Raw genomic sequence first — 16930 nt, 5'->3', positions numbered from 1 at the left:
GGAGTGAGGAGGGGGGGCGGCTCAGGCAGTGCAAAGTGTCCCCAGAACGCCCCCGGCTGCTGGGTCTGCGGCTCCCCCCACCCCGAGCGAGTGCCAGTGGGGGGAGCGGCCGCCGGTCCGGTCCAGTCCGGTCTGGTCCCCCTCAGGAGGAGACAGGTAACGGCTGGGGAGGGGGGGATAAACCCTGGCTGCCCCGCGACTTCGTCATGGGGGCGCTTGCCCCAACCACTGCTAAGGGAGAGCTACCTCCCCGCCCCTCCCTCCACCCGACCCGAGGTTACACCCTAGCGGGCTTCCCCCTCTGCCCCCCATTTCCAGGGGTCTCTGCTGTGTCTGTCTGTCTGTGGGGAGGGGGAATAGATTGCATCCCCACGAGACTGTTGTGGGGGCACTAGCCCATCCCCCCTCACCCTGCTCTTGGGGGGCTACCCCCTTTTGCCCCGTTACCCGTTTGAGACTCTGGTATGGGGGGGGGGGATAAGCCCCCTTCTGCCCCATGATTCCTTTGAGAGTGCTTTTGGGTGGGGGGGATATCCCCCCCTTGCCCCATGGTTCCTTTGAGACTCTGCTATGTGGGAGGGGTTGGACTAACCCATTTCCATGTCTGGCCTTGTCCCCCTGACTCATTTGAGGGAGACTTAATCCTTTCCTCCCACTGTAGCCTTTGCCCCCCACCATTCTCCTGAGACTGTTATGGAGTTGGGCAAATCTGCCCCGTACCCACCTCCTGATCCCTCCCTGGATGCTCTGCTATTAGGGGTTCACCCATCCCTGCTCCCATTGTCCCCTTTCAGGTGCCTTGATATACTATGTTTTGTGGGTTGCTCCTCTCCCCACCTATCACCCTTTTCCCCACTCCCTAAACTTTGATTAGGGAAGATAAGCCCCAGCATCATCTTCTTGAGCCCATCTCCTGCTCTGACATGTTTCTACCATTTCCCCCACCACCCACTATCACCCTGACATTCTGTTCTGGGCCATCTGCCTTCAGACCTCAAAATGACGACTGGTGGCTAACCTTCTCTCCCTGTGTCCTACGTTTCTTCCTCAAAGCTCCTGAGACTCTGCTGTTGGTGAGTAGGGGGACAATTAGCTTCCTGCTCCTTTTAATTCCCCCAAAGCTCTGATTTGTTGTTTATTCCCTGCCCACCCTTTAATGGTCCTTATCCCTTACCTCAATCCCCCTGAGACAGTACTTTGAGAAGATGAACTATCCTGCTGTTTTTCTACTCCCTTTCAAACCCCAAATATTTTCTGGATTACCCCTCCTTTTCAATTTCCACTTGTGTCAATACCCTTTGCTTCCTCTCTATTCATTCTCCGTACTCCATACTTGACAGTGTTTTGGCCATTAACCCTCTTTATTCTCCACTGCTCTCTTCTAGTCTTCTAACATTGCATAGCTCAGTTCTACTCTCTCTTTTCAGGTTCAAGCTGCCTCAGGGGAGACTTGAAAGCTGTGAATCCAAAGGAGAACATACAGGTAGTAAGAAAAAGTGAAAGCAGTACTCACTATAAAGGTGATAATCTATCTTCACTCTTATCTCATATCCCAGGCCATCCCCGCATGTCCACACAAGCTTGTTTGGATGTTTTTGAGACTTCTTCTTGTTGGTTCTGTTGACTCATTTATGTGAATAGGCAGGATTAGGTTTCCCCCTTCTCTAAAAGCTATTTGCTGTTTGGCTTGAAAAGGTAAAATAACTTTGCAGTACAGGAAACAAAATTCTTCCCTTCTGTGTATTGTTCTGTGCTTTGCATTATCATTTGCTAAATATAAGCCCCAAACATTTACTTTGTGGGCTGAGGCTTCAAAATCTTCTTTTGCCTTCTCTCTTTAAGAATTTTATAAATAACTTCCTGTCAATTGTTCATTGGGGCTTCTTATTTAAAAATAAATAAAAATTGTACACATCCCTCCCTTTGTCTTATTTCCCATCTATAAACCCAAAGGAAACCTTCCATGATAACTGCAGGGATTGAGAATCATTACTATAAATCACAATAAATATATTCTGATGTTTTATTTATAGTTGTCTGTATTTCATAACGTGTATAAAGCGTGTATGTATGATTGTATTTTAATTAGTTGGTGAATGCTGAATACTAATCAATCATTTTGTTTACAAGTTCAGACCTTCTTGCTATATGTTGGGCTCTGCAGACTTAGTCACAGAAGAATCAAATGTTGTTCATTGCAACTCAAAATACTATTAGGAGCTGTTTGTTTTTACATCCATTTAAAAATGTTTTGCTAGCAAAGGATTTAGGAGGGTTTAGGTAAACAAGGGAGGGTAGCAGTTGGAATAGATAAAGCTGCCTTAGTTCATAGTTTTGTTAAAACCATTACTTTTTCTGCCAGAAATTCAGGTTAGATATTTATAAGTAACTTGACCATTTGCATTGTTTCTGATGATACTGAGTGATTTGAGCTTTTATCTTATTAAAATGAACTTCACAATTATGCAAGAGGATTTTACTGTAGATAGAACACATTCCCTTTTTTGGTTGGTTAGTTACATAGGGCAATAAGTGTACATGGCACTTTACAAACAAATAATACCATTTTCCTGCCCCAAATTATCTATAATCTGAATAGACATTACGTCATGAGCGATGGTAGGGTGGCAATAAGAATTGAACAGGGAAAAACAGAGTGTATGAACATGTCAACAGTAAGACTGAGGCTATTTTGGTCAATAGTGCATGTGTCTTGAGACTCCAATGGATTTTATACAAATACTGTTACTATGAGAATAAGGATAATTTTATAGGTAGAGAGAGTGGAGGTGGTGGCAATGGGGAGAAAGTGTCTTTTGAAGGAAAGATAAAAGAAGAGAGGACTGATTCAAGAAGAGGGTTCTAGGTGTTGGGGTCTGCATGGAAGAAGATATGAGTAGGGGCCTGTCTATGTTATTGGCCTGTCTTTGCGCCTAGACCAGATTTATGTGACAGTTGTAAATGATAGTTGGAAAGGATATCCAAAGTAGTCTGGAACCATCCCTTTCATAATGTGCTCCAGCTGATAGAGTTCCTGTCTGTATTTCTTTTTATTGTCAGATACATATAAAGATATCCTCTCTTTATTCAGAACATGATACATTTCCTTTACCTTAAGAGGAACTTAAGAAGAGAGAAAAAGAAACTGAATTGAATATATTTAAAATCATTGTTATAATCAAAGTTAATTAGTAACATACAATAACATAGCTTCTAGGTCTATCTGTATTAGGAAAATGACCCACTGTTGACAATGGTTTCCTGAAAGAATCCTCTTCAGCCAGTCTTGAAAATGGTGTGGTTTCAAGTGTAGATGAGGCTAATCTTTTCCACGGTTATAGAAAGTATGATCAATACTGCATTCTGCTGGATTCTACTGCCCTGTCTGAAATGTGAGTCAACCCCTTTTCAATAGTCTTCACTAGCAGTCAGATATTTTCAGCATCTGTTTCAGAGGGGCTAGTCAGTACCTTTTGCTGATAACCTTGGTCAACAATTGACTGCTTTCCTAGTACAGATGGATTCTTAGTGCATATTTTCTGTGGGTCAAACATAATTGTTATATGTCAGTGGCTAAATAAAAACTCCACAGCCATGCAAATCAAATAAGATTTAGAAGATGACTTTCTATAAGTACAAAGAGGAAGTACTCTTCCTGTCATTCATGGTTGTGGTGTATGATCAAAATCATATGCTTACTTTTGTGGAATGTGTTTTCTGGACATATTCAGTGTGCCCCTGAGCTTGTATACATAAGGGAGTATTGCATCAGTGTAATTTCACTGATATAGCTACACTGGTGCAATCCCCCAGCATAGATGTACTGCATCCAGGGTAATTGCATTATTACTTTAAAACCTATGCAGTGCACCTGCCCTAGTGGTTTGCACTAGTGTGGCTACACTGGATCAAAACCTCCTAATGAAGAGACATCCTTATTTCTTTGGGATTCATTCATAGGGTGAACAACAAGCATTGATTTTTTTTTTGTTTTTTGTTTTTTTTTTTGTTCATGAGGTTCTTTTTTTCACTAGGAGGCTCCTCCATACAAATGCAGCAAAGTTTGTCAGGTACAGTTCTGTGAATGTGATCACCATCAACCAGGGAACTAACTGCCAGTTGTAACTTCATGGGTGGTTAGGACAAGTAATGAAGCCAGATTAGGAACTGATGGCCAAGTCAGGATATCTGGAGGGAGAGGCGTATACTAGAAGTACAGCTGTTTCCTAGGTAGAAGGAAGACTGTACACCCAGATTTACAGGATAAGTAGGGTTTTTTCTGTTTGCTTTCTAGTTGTATAAAACCATGTTTTTTCTTATGGTGGACTCTTACAACCCTTAAGACTTAGACAGCGTGCTGCCTGAGACCATCTTCCATTGCTGAGCCCTCAACATTAGCTTTCGGAATTGTACTACGAGTGAAAAACTATTGCGTTATCCACCCAAGTGATCCATTGTACTATATCTATTCAGGTTTTTAGGATATCTTAAAATGAGACCCTGAGCAAATATGAATCTTTAGTTGAGATCTTTGGATGATAAAACAGGTTATATAAATGCTGCTCTTTTTTTGTTCAGCATCAGTTATATTATAAATATTAGCTCTAAGAATGATTGGTTACTTCAGTTCAAGAATGATTGGCTATTCTTTCTCTGCTTGCTTGATTCTCATTGAAATGTCACTGTTCAGATATTTAAATGATAGAAGTTACATGTTCACATCAGTTCCATGGGAAATTACAAGCAGCTTTAATTTGATTATGATTTTGTGGAGGCAGTCATGCCCATGCAATACTTGTTTACAAAGAATCTTCATTTTGTATGAGTGGTATGTTAAAATTATGTATGTATCCTGTCATGTAAATTTATATTTGCTCAGAATTGTGCTAGACTCTCAAGGCCAAATTTTCATTGCTTCTCTCTCTGATGTAAGTAAGAATTGCACCACTGGACCGAAGAGGAGTGTATAGGCCTTTACACCTTCTAGCTAAGGCTCTCAAAACACTTGACAGACTTTGAGCCAGATTCACCTTACAGTCTGTCAGGTTAGACTCTCACAGAGATTCAAAGCAGCGACAACCTTCCTTATACCAAGGAAGCATTGTGAGTCTGTGTGACTCTGGCGGAGAAGGGTTTATGGCCTGGGATTGCTCTTGTGTGCTTCTACTAGTGGAAATACAACAGCAGTTAAAGCTGCTCTTTTCCTTGACAAGAACTCTGAGGTCCATTAGCAGTGGAAACACTGCCTACCCTTGCTATTCTCCAGCATGGGGATCTTGAGTTAGGTGGGGAAATGTAATTTATTAAGTCTTCCAAATCTGTCCCATAAACTAATCCTTACATCACCTTTGTGAGATCAATAAACATATAGGTATTACTTCATCCACCATTGAAATGCAGCCACCTGTGGAGTGTAACAACATAACAGCTGTTTAACAGTGCGTAGCAATGCCACACAACAGCTAAGGGTAGGAAGTGAAGAATACCATAGCCAATTGAAATTTCTGGGGGAATTTAAAGAAGCAGAAAGTAACTAGAGAAGTCGAAATTTGGCCAGAATGCTGGACTGTGTCATTATTCTTATAAGGAAGGTCATGGGATCTTTAATGCCCACTTGTAAGGATCTAGGTTTTTTTTTTTTAATTTAGGTTTGAAAGACAGTAGTGCAATGCCCCCAGTAGCATGTTGGAAGATTTTTTCACTATTGATTCAGAGATAAGAATGACAGATAAGTCAGATAAGTCCATTTTGTGGCAGTTAGATGTTACTTGGTATGGTCTCCCTTCCATGGACTTATCTGTCTAAGCCCTACCTAGCTTGTGGTCTCACTGGATCATAGCACAACATGTCCATCAAGAAGTACAAATAGGATAATAAAGCCTCTTAAAATGCTGCCATCTCATTTTTTATTTGGTGCTCATGAAAATGGGATTTGATAGGAATGGCTATGATAAGTGGTACGAGAACACAAATAATAACGTGATGTCTGCTACGGGCAGGGATTGCATCTTGCAGCCTAGGAAGATGAGCAATAATTGCAGTGCAAAAAATACTGTCAAATATAGACATTTTTTATTTTAAATAAATTGCCATTTAAACTAGCCAATATTAGCTGGCTAACGTCTCATAATGGGAAAGTGCATCCTCAGGGGAGAATGCTGGTCGGGAATGATTTTTTAATTTTTATTTTTTTAAATAATAGAGAATAAAGTACTATGGGATATTTAACTTCAACCAGAGACAGACAGGATATAGACTTAGTGTCTCATGTGGACATAGTGATGTCATGTATAATAGTATACTACTCCTGTTAGTGTGGTATTGAAGTGCCAGCAGTAAGATAACAGACCTTACTGTTGCCATATGCAGCTTATTTGCTTCTGGGGAAAAAAGCTTGTTACTTTTTTAGTTAAGCTAGCTGTTACATTGTGTCTAGTCTGTGCAGTCAGTGCAGTTCTAATTTATATCTGCTAATAAAAATGTGTGGGTTTTTAAAGTGAAAATCATGCAAAAATAAAAAAAGAGAACTAATGACTGATCAGTTATGCATAAACAAGTTTAGAAATGTGATCAAATTAGGTCATGGCAGTGCAGCTTTGAATAGGTCTGTGATAGTCTCTCTAGTTGTATGATGCTTTTTATGCACTGGAAGCCAAAAATGTAGTGAATAATAGGGTTGTTGTGGGGGATTTTCCTCCGCTACTTTTAGAATGCAAAAATTTAATCTTTCTATGATAAAGTTTCCACCACTTAATGTTAGCTAAAATTTCACATCTCTTGTAACTATTTTGGTCCATCTTAGTGGCTCAATACAAGAAACAGAGCCAAGTTCTTTTTTTTTTTTTTTTTTTTAATTCACTGCTAAGTAGTGGAACAATTGATACTTTTAATATTTATTTGTATTACTGTAGTTCCTAGAAGCCCTAGTCATGGGCCAGGACCCCATTGTGCGAGGCTGTATACAAACACAACAAAAAGATGGTTCCTGCCACAAAGAGCTGCCAATCTAAGTATAAGATCAGGGATAATAAGTGGATACAGAAACATGGGGGAACACAAGAAAACAAGGAGACTGTACTGATCAGCTTGAAAGACAGTGGTCTAAGCAGACAGAAGTCTAGCCATTGGTAAGCTTTCTGTAGGCATCACAAAGAGGTTTTGAAGAAGGATAATGTTCATTTTGCAGATGTTCATGGGGAGCTCCTTCCAAGCATGAGAGAGAGCATGGGGGAAAGCAAGAAGGAACTTGTTTGGAAATATAAAAAGTGGGTGATGGAGGTTGGCATCATGTGTCAGTCAGAGGTGGGAGTCAACCTTTTGATAATGAATCGGAGATGGTGGGTAGAGTGGGGATAGGCTGTGAAGGCCCTTGAAAGTGAAGACGAGTGGTTTTATATTTAATGGGATAGAGAAGGGTAGAGAGATGCAAAGAGAGATGTGACATTATCAAAGTAACAGATTAGGAAAATGATCTTTCCAGCATTCTGAACGGATGTGAGCAGGGCAAGGTTGCATTTGTCCAGGCTTAAGAGAAGTGTGTCACAGTAATCAAAATGTAAGATGATGAGAGCCTGGATGAAGGTTTTGGCTGGATGGATGGCTAGAAAAGGCCATATCTTAGAGATGTCATCCAGAAGGAATCTGCAAGATTTAGACATGGATGTGAGGACCTACAGAGTGTCCAGAGTTGAAAATGACTCCCAGGTTTTGGGCCTGAGAGATAAGCGAGATGTTGGTGTTGTCTACAGTGCCTGAGAAGGGGAGGTAATGGGGAAGACTTTGAGGGAAATATTAAGAGCTCTATTTTAGTCATGTTGAGCTTGAGCTGACAGCTAGTCACCCACAAGAGATGTCAGAGAGACAGGCTGAGGTTTTAGTTTGGAATAGAGAGGTAGACCTATGAGTTGTCTGCATAGAGGTGGTGGTTGAATTCATGTCTCTGGATAAAATTAACCAGAGAGAAGGTGTAGAAGGAGAAGAGAAGGGGACCAAGGAGCCCTGTGGAATCCTCACACAAAGGAGAGATAAGGAGGATCCTTTGAAGGACACACTGAAGGAGAGAAGCCAAGGAAGGATGAAACTTCAAGAAGGGGACCGTGGTCACTGATGTCAAAGGTGGCTGACTGGATCAAGAGGATGAGCCTTTGATGAGTGTGGTTTCAGTGGAATGCAAAAAGCAGAAGTTGGATTGGAGAACTGACCTGACACCTTATATCTCTTTTAGCATAACAGTGTTATGATGACATGAGGTTACAAACCAGGTGCAATGTAAAAGCAGACAGACTTTCTGCTTTATCTAACTTTGTATCTAACAAGAATGCATTGTTCTTTTCAAGGGGTAGCAGCTTGTTTGAAATGTTATATGGGCACACAAGATTATGTATAACAAGGACCATGAAGAGTAGAACACACATCAAAAACAGCGACAGCTTCCTGTAAGGTAATATTAAAGGAATGGATTGAATTAATCCATGGTATACTTGCAAAATCAATTAACTTGTTGTTTTGCCTTCTATTTGCATGATGCTGTACAAATCATGGCAAGTGGGAATTTCCAGGTACAACTTATGTCCCTTTCTTGCTGCTTTTACTTGCATGAAGAAAGCCAGTTTGTGGTAATCCACTCACATACAATTATATTCTAAGGGAGATTAACTATAGTTGCAAACATTAAATATTACGTGCCAAATGGCTGAAGGTGTCCATTAGCCCTCCCTCTCACTCCAAAGTTTGATACCCTAAACGAGGATTTTGAAAGAACTTTTGAAGTTAAAATGAAGGTAGTTTCCAAACTGGTGTGTGTATACAGCTGTCTTGAAACCTCAGTGTTTTGAGTTTCAGTGCTGGATGAGAGGGTGAAATGTAAAGGCTCTACAAGTTGTAAAAGAAGCTGCCAATAGTTTAATTTGTCTTTCTACTCCGAGTGTGTTTGGTCTAGCTAATCTGAATAATACCCGCTGGCTGCAAGCAGCATGTGGGGCCAGTGCCAGCATTTTATAACACTGAATTACAAATATTCCCACCAGCTGAGACTCCAGCAGCATGATAAAGATCTCTACTTCTTTTTTTTTTTTTTTATCCAGCTGCCTTAAATGATATTGGAAACTTAGTGCTGATTCATTTAAGAGATTCCCATTTTTTTCCTCCCTTTTTCTCCTGAAGTACCTGTTTCTTTAGTGTTTGAGTGACTAGCATGATATTCATTGATTTTTGGGATAATGTGGCTTTAAAGTGCTCTTTCTCTGCAAAGAGATACTGTAGAAATGGTGATGTGTGGTGCTATTTTTGTGATTTCTATAACATACATTCTTATTTTGAGTGAAAAGTTTTAATAACTTCCATTTTTGCAAACTCAGATGAGAGAGCCAAACCGCATGTAAATTTTTGTTCCTGGATCATGCACACCACTTAGTTTTTCTAGTTGATTTCTACCCTCAGCTGTGCTTGTGATGACCCCCATGCCTTCAGTAGGCTTGCACAAATGTAATGGAGGGAAAAATTTGGCCTTGCAGTTCGATCTTCATTAACAATACTGTCTATGTAATCCAGGGCAGAATCCAGCTCACTCTCTGTGAGGTGACTTGGCTCTGAAGTGCTAAGTGGAGTTTAAAAAAATAAAAGGAAAAAAATGGCTTGAAACCTAATCCAAAGCCCACTGGGATCAATGGAAAGACTTCCGTTGACTTCAGTGGACTTTGGATAAGGCCCTTTGTCACCAGATTAAGCAAATTTGATTCTGAATATGTGCCAGGAGCAGAGTAAGCAGGTGGTATTTTTTCATGGCCGCTCTTTTTACCATAACCACAGACAATACAGTACGTACTACTAACACCTGCTTTTTTAAAGTGTGGGAGTTAGGATGGAAAAAAAGAAAAAAAGATAGAATAGAGGTGGGTCACGTGGCAGAGATGTTATAGGGATGTGAAGGGAGAGACTTAATAGTCAAACTTAATAGCCTCAAATCCCAACATTCTTTTGATTGATCCAAAACCCTCTTTCACATATGCTCTTGCCCACTTCCCAGCTATATTCTCAATCTGCTCCTTCTCCAAAAAAAAGATTTTAAAATTTCTTAACTGCTTTATATACTCCCTTTCCATCGCTTACCCTGATGATTTTATTCCATGGCTCTGTTACTTCTACTGAAATGTTACTGTTTTTAGAAATTGAGTAAAATAGGGAATTAACTTGTAGCTTTTAACTGTTCAATATAGTAAGCTTATGTTATTAATATCTTTAATTTAAAACATCTGTTTCTCCATGTTAGCACATTAAAGGAAACTAGTTTAAACTGTACATGAGCTCTGGTATCCTCTTTTAGTGACCATTATTAAACAGTATCCCAGAGGAGCATTTACAAATGGAATGTTCCCTCTTTACAAAACCTTTAAAATAGATAGATAAAGGGGTGTGTGTGTGTGTGTGTGTGTGTGTGTGTGTGTGTGTGTAATAATGCCACAATAAAAGAAATCATAAGCAACTTCAAAAAGTCTTTCAAAAGCTTTCATGTGAACTTTTTAGTTAATCATATGCGTATCAAAATAGGAGCATGCATGTCATTTCTAAATCCAATCTGTATTGAGGCTCATCTGTAACTTCTCATATACTGTTTCCACATTCTTTGCCTCAGATAGTTCTGTAGGCAGCTTTCATATTAGCAATAATTTCTTGCAACAGACACATTACTGAGAAAAGGACAGATATCAAGGCCCTTATCCAGAAAGAGTAGCAACGAATGACATTCTCGCTTTTCTGTCAACTGTGTGTGCATCTGGAATAGTAGAAAGTGGGTGGCCAATGAGAGTACAGAAAACTCATTGAGAGAATTATCTCTTGAATGACCTATAAGCAGCTTTAAGACCTTTATTTAACATACATAATTTGGCCATTATAAACTGTTAGATGGTATGATGTAGTTCGAGTGTCCAATTGGCAACCTTGTTACTGTAAAGTTTACATTTTTTTAGAGAACTGATTAAAAAAACCCTCAATTTTGTTTGAGAGCTTTAGTCTTTAAACTTACTGAAGTGTCAGAAGAGCCCCTAGCTGTCTTACCATACCTGAATATCTTCCGAGTTGTCTTCTGTTGCTCATTGCTTCCCTTTCTAATGCTGCTGCTTATTTGCTTTCTTCTGGTTGACCCCTCCATAATAGGAATCCCTTTCTGTGGGATATAGGATGCAGTATACATAAAAACAGTCAGCCAGGCATTTCTGTATCTGCTATGAAAAGCTTCATAAATATCTGAATGATTGTTTTTGTCTTATCCCCAGGCTGTTAATAAGTAGGTCTAAAGATGCCTCTACCTTTCATATACAAAAAAAAAAAAGGAATGTAATATTGTTATCTTTCATAGTTCACATGAACACCCATCAAATCTCTTCTAATGAATATTACAGGCAGAATAGTTTTGATCCAGCTCTCTTTTTATGCTATAGTGTGATTACCACAAAATGAATTGTGGTAGTGTATATGTTCATTGGAGTTTGAATAATTATTTATTCTAAAGGATATACCAACTGTAGTTCTGTGTTCATGATCTTTCATAATCCTATCTTCAGATCTAACCCTCACAATATGAAGGCACTTTACAGTTTTTAGCTAGGATTTCACAAGAATCATAAGATTCCTGGCTCTATTCAGGAATTTTTGTAATGCTTATATTTACTCTTCCCTCCTCCCGCACAAAGCACTATACAAACAGTCATGTTAGGTAAGTCACACAAGACTATTATATAAATGAACACGTCATTTGATTTATGTTAACTTGTAGATAACATGCATATCTTTACATTTTCTCTAAGGAACCTCCCCCCCCCCCCCCCCAAAAAAAAAAAAAAATATCTAGTAGATTCTCTGGTCTTTCTCTGCCAATGCTGTAAAATACTTAATATTTTCTACAGTTGGCTTTATCTCTCCAGAATTGCAGACATGAACCATTGTGTGATGTTTAGTCATTGAGATTTTTTTTTTTTTTTTAAACCTCACTGATTGTTGCTTATTCACGCCTATACGCTGTCATTGCAGTAAAAAGAACTTTGTGCACTGTTAAAGGCATCCCATAATGTGTAAGTATCCTTTTCTGTTGGGATGAAAAAATTGGAAACCCTACAGCTCTCTCTCTTCCCTGGTCTTTGTGTCTGGCTGTGTTTTTGATCTTGTGATTATAATGGTCTTAATTTGAGTTTGTACTGTAAGAATTGTTGCCTGGTGTTATTTTTAACTGGTGTTCTTGACTTCTTTTTTAAGGCATCTTCTCTTTTCTGATCCCCGTTCTAAATTCTGTATGCTCTGTGTTTGATTAAAGGTGAATAGTCTGACTGCATGATACTTTTGTAAGAAGCAGACTCAGCTAGGATGTTACACCATCACTGTCGGAGGAACCCTGAACTACAGGAAGAGTTGCAGATTCAGGCTGCAGTAGCTGCTGGGGATGTTCACACCGTGCGCAAGATGTTGGAACAGGGCTATTCTCCAAATGGTCGAGATGCCAATGGCTGGACCTTGCTTCATTTCTCTGCAGCAAGAGGAAAAGAGAGATGTGTTCGTGTATTTCTGGAACACGGAGGTAAATTGCACAGCGATTTAAAAAAGTTTTCACCAGTATGTCAAGATTTTTCTCTTGGGCTCCATTCAAAAGTCTTTCAGTTCCAGATTGGTATCAGATTATTTCTGAAGTAACTTTCTCATTTTCCTCATTTATTTCTTGGGAGTGGTGTTTGTCTCCACTCCTCCACATTACTTGTTTTGGATGTTGGCTTTATGAATAGGCTGGCAAACTGGCTAGCCTTTTATCTCAGTTCCTTAGTTCTCAAAATTGCCGGGGAGCAATTATAAAAATGAATAAGCAATTATAAAAATAGGTGAGCAGGGAAGGGCTAGATAGAAACTAAGGGAGAATTTATGGCACCTTTTGTAGGCCTTGTCTGCACTACAAGGGGGAATGTGTGCGTAACAAGTTAACTCTATCTTAGTGAACACTGAACACAAGGCAGTTTGTAGTTCTCACTTGAGTCAGTGGCTCATGTTAAAGACTAGGCTTCCCCATAGACTTAAACTTGATCTAATAACTTGTGTGAAAACTACAAACTGCCTTGCCTTCAATAGAATTTTACCTCAAGTTAGCTAATTTGAGTTACAAATGCACCTTTTTTATAGTGAGGACAAGGCCATATTTATAATTATCAATTCAGTATTTGAAGGTATAAACATCAAAGACAAGCAATTGGTTAGGGTAGCATAAGAGAAAATAAATAGAAGTAAAGTTTAAGGTAAATATCATTCCTAGATACTTCTGTTAAAACATGGAAGTTTTTAAGGAAAGTGGTGGAAGCACTTTTTCTTGAGTCACTTAAAGGTAGTTGAGACAAAGCATGTCACCAATAATAGAGATCAGAGCAAATGTACATAGTACTCAGAAGGACAGAAGATACTTTTTTCTTTTTGTCTTTTACAAAAGCTCCTAGACTTTAGAGGTCAGTGGATGTAACTTGTTCTCACACTGAACAATATACAGAGTGGAAGAGAAGGCTGTTTCATATTTCCATTCATAGTCCTGCTCCATTAAAATTTCTGGCAGAGAAGGAGTAGATGGAACTCCTTAGCTCCCCAACACTGTTCATAAATCAGACAGATACATTGCCATTTAGCAAACTAAGTTACCTCCCATCTCATAGAAACTCACATGACCCATCTGATTGATTTGATAAGCACTAGTCACATGAGTGACAGTGTATGAGATCAGGCTCCTAGTTTGTTGCATTATTTGACTAATTATTTATATTACATATAAAAACTACACTTTAAATAATGTTATTAATGTTGCAAAGTCAAACAATTGAAGGTTTTAAAAAAAAATCCAGATTTAGAAGTTAGAATTTAGGTTGCATGGACAACCCTAAATCTGGCATTTTCTGATTTTTTTTTCAAGTACTTCATTTGGGAGAGAGAGAAATCTTTGCAATCACACAAATTTGACACTTTTCAGATTTGCAAACTCTGTAAACTTGTCTTTTCACTTTCAATAATACTCTTATAACCATTTTCCTATGAATGCTACTAACTGGCTGCTATTTTTCCCTTTTAAGTTATTGCTTTTAACAATCTATTGCCAGGTGAGAATTATCTGCAATGAAATAGCTTTCTGCTTGCTGCAGTGTAGAATACAGGTGGAGGAATTGGAAAGTTGAGTAACTAGGCATCTGAAGAGGAAAAGATTTTAACAGAATGGGAATTGGTTATCTAGAAATAGACTGACCATTATATCTGCTAGTAAACCATCCAGCAGTTTGGTGGCTGTATATAGAGTTTATAAAGTGAATTGTCTGTTAGTGTTTTCCTTTATTCATGCACTGGCCCAGACACAAGGATGAAACCAGCAGAAGGAGCAACCAAATGCAAAGAGAATATACCAAATCAGCAGTTACAAGGTATTTCTTAGCAATTGGATGGCATGAGTGAGATTGGGATAGAGAGACTTACTCTGCAAGGAGAGTGGAGAAAGCGTAGCTCACACACCGTGTGGATTCCTCAGAGGATAGGGTCTCGCAATAGCTCTTTTCAGTATAATGAAAACATGATGACAATCAGAATCTGCAGGAGCAATCCAAACAGCAAAGAGCTGTGGTCCCACTAGCCTAGCACAGGAAAGAGAGGGGCAGAGTGGTTCACAGGATCACAGAAAATTAGAGAAGTCATCTGATCCATCATCTTAATCAGTGCAAAATGTTTCTCTGTAGTATATTTGTGCTTTTCAAATCTCATGCTAAACCAGTTTGTGTGTGAAATAAATTAGGGGAAGAATTAAGCTGTGCTAAACCAGAGCCCTCTCAGTCATGGCAAGGTTAGGGTTCTAAGGGTGCACAACAGTTACCTGTTTTATGTGATTTATATTCCAATAATACACCAGGTGGGTAAGGACATTGTTTGATTACATGTACTAAAGAAATGGTGATAAGACCCATTGAAACCAAAAAAGAATTTATTAAGAAACTGGAGAAAATCCAGCAGTAGCAAGTAACCTAAAGGAGTTTCTGTCCTAAGAAAATTTAACTACACAATATCTAAATCTACTAAGACCTTACAGAATCTAGGAGAAACTAGAGAGTGAAATACTGATCATCTAGACTGGCTATATCTTTGTAGATGAAGATTAGTGCATTTCTTGAAGCTTCCTTGTGCCCATGTTGCCTTAGCAAATCCCATACAGGCAGCACTGTGATTAGTATTTTTGAATCTTGTGGTTAGGGGTAAGTCTCTCTGGAAAGAAGCAAGCCTGGAATTACAGGAATACGTGTCAACTACTTTTACAGCTTCTCTAACATAGACCATGTCCTAATAAGCCGATCTAATGAAGATGTCACTCAGAATAACTTTGTCGCACTGAGCATTTACTGTCTCAGGATTATGAACTTCCTGGCATGAAAGAGTTTGAGTATAGCTAAGGTTAAGATTCTGTCACAGGTATTTTTAGTCAAAGTCAGGGGCAGGTCGTGGGCAATAAACAAAAATTCACAGAACCCTTGACCTGTCCCTGACTTTGACTAAAAGTACCCTGGAGATGGAGAGGCAAACAGCTGCCAGGGCTCACAGATGCGTTGGCCCCGCCTACTCCTGTGGCAGAGGCTGAGGGCTGCTGCTCCAGCTCCAGGGGTTTTTCTTTGCTGTTTAGACATATCTTAAGTGTTCATGTGAACTCTGCTGATGTGCATTAATGGTTCATTAGTGCGCTTTGATCTAGTCCCATTTCAAAGCAAACTAGATCAAAGCACACTAATGAACTGTTAATGTCAGCGGGATCTATAGGGATAGTTAGTGCCTGGCAGGCTAGTGCAGGATAGATTCATGTCCCAGGGTCCTTCAGACTAAAAGTGTTCTTGTAAACAAGCCCTTAGGCCAGATCTACACTATAAACTTACATGGGTATATAACTACGTCACTCAGGGGTGTGAAAAATCCACACCCCGAGTGACAAAGTGATACCAACCTAACTCCCAGTGAAGACAGCGCTGTGTCAATGGGAGGGCTTCTCCCATCAACATAGCTGCCACCTCTTGTGCAGATGGATTAACTACATCAACCAGAGAAGCTCTCCTGTCAGCGTAGTAGCATTTTCACTGAAGCGCTACAATGGCTTAGTGCCGCTGCGTCGTTTTAGGTGTAGACCTTCCCTTAGAAACAGTTCTATGACTTTTTTTGGGGAGGGGAAAGGGGGAAAAGAGGGAGCACACCACAAAATGTCTCCAAATATCTTCTTTCCAGATATATAACCAAAGAATTGCCTTACAACAAAGCTTGTTCTCCAGAGGTGCACAGTTGCTTAAAGAGAACAGTGCAAAGAGAGAAACCTATAATGAACAGGGTTATACATTTGACTTCAGTGTCAAACCGTAATTTTATTGGATGGTAGGAATGGAAAGAACCTAAGTTTAAGTGCTTTTCATCCTCCTGATGTGTAGCTCATAATAGTTTGTCCACAAGATGGCAGCAAAGCACTTTCTTAACAGTAATTAACAGTCTTTTTTTTTTTTTTTTTTTTTAAATGATCTGCCTACTTAATTGAGTAGAAAATTGGTACCATTGGTCCAGTAAAAACCCATAATCTTAACAGGAATTAAAATATCATTACCATAAGGTGCTGTCCATCACATTGGCTGTCATAAAGCTTAGCAGTCATGTGGCTTGTTTACACAATTGATTGGATTCCTTCACTTTTTCCAGAGATATCTCTTACATAGTTTGCTACTTCTTGGTTGGCCGTTATATAATTATGAGCAATTAAATTGGATTGGGGGTAGTTGGGAAAGAAACACTTAAAAAAGGATGCCCTTGTTTGAGAGCCAATGTCATTAATTAAAAAAACATTGCTATTGCTAGTCTAGTTGAGTCTAGAAACAGAGATAGCATAGACTTATTACATCACTGTAACAAG

At 39.4% G+C, this 16930-nt stretch overlaps 1 protein-coding gene across 4 annotated transcripts in view; it reads left to right on the top strand.

The window, feature by feature from the left end:
• The first annotated feature begins 9 nt into the window (after positions 1-9).
• Positions 10-16930, top strand: part of ASB7 (ankyrin repeat and SOCS box containing 7) — an 85278-nt gene continuing 68357 nt past the window's right edge. For 2 of the 4 annotated variants that reach the window (XR_010921279.1, XM_067555591.1), the window contains exons 1-4: positions 10-156; positions 1428-1520; positions 8337-8440; positions 12308-12568. Coding sequence is in view for 3 of the 4 variants with exons in the window: in XM_067555591.1 (XP_067411692.1) it covers positions 12358-12568 (211 nt within the window). In the remaining variant the exon portion in view is untranslated. Of the gene's footprint in view, positions 157-1427; positions 1521-3140; positions 3393-8336; positions 8441-12307; positions 12569-16930 lie in introns of those variants that run through there. The other 2 variants (XM_067555592.1, XM_067555593.1) reach the window with 2 other exon arrangements.

This window comes from Emydura macquarii, unplaced genomic scaffold (assembly GCF_026122565.2).
Source record: "Emydura macquarii macquarii isolate MOO-44397 ecotype Brisbane River unplaced genomic scaffold, CSIRO-AGI_Emac_v2 contig_1644, whole genome shotgun sequence".
NCBI classification, from domain to species: Eukaryota; Metazoa; Chordata; order Testudines; family Chelidae; genus Emydura; species Emydura macquarii.
Note: the sequence above shows the minus strand (reverse complement) of the source record. Positions and strands in the feature narration are given on the sequence as shown.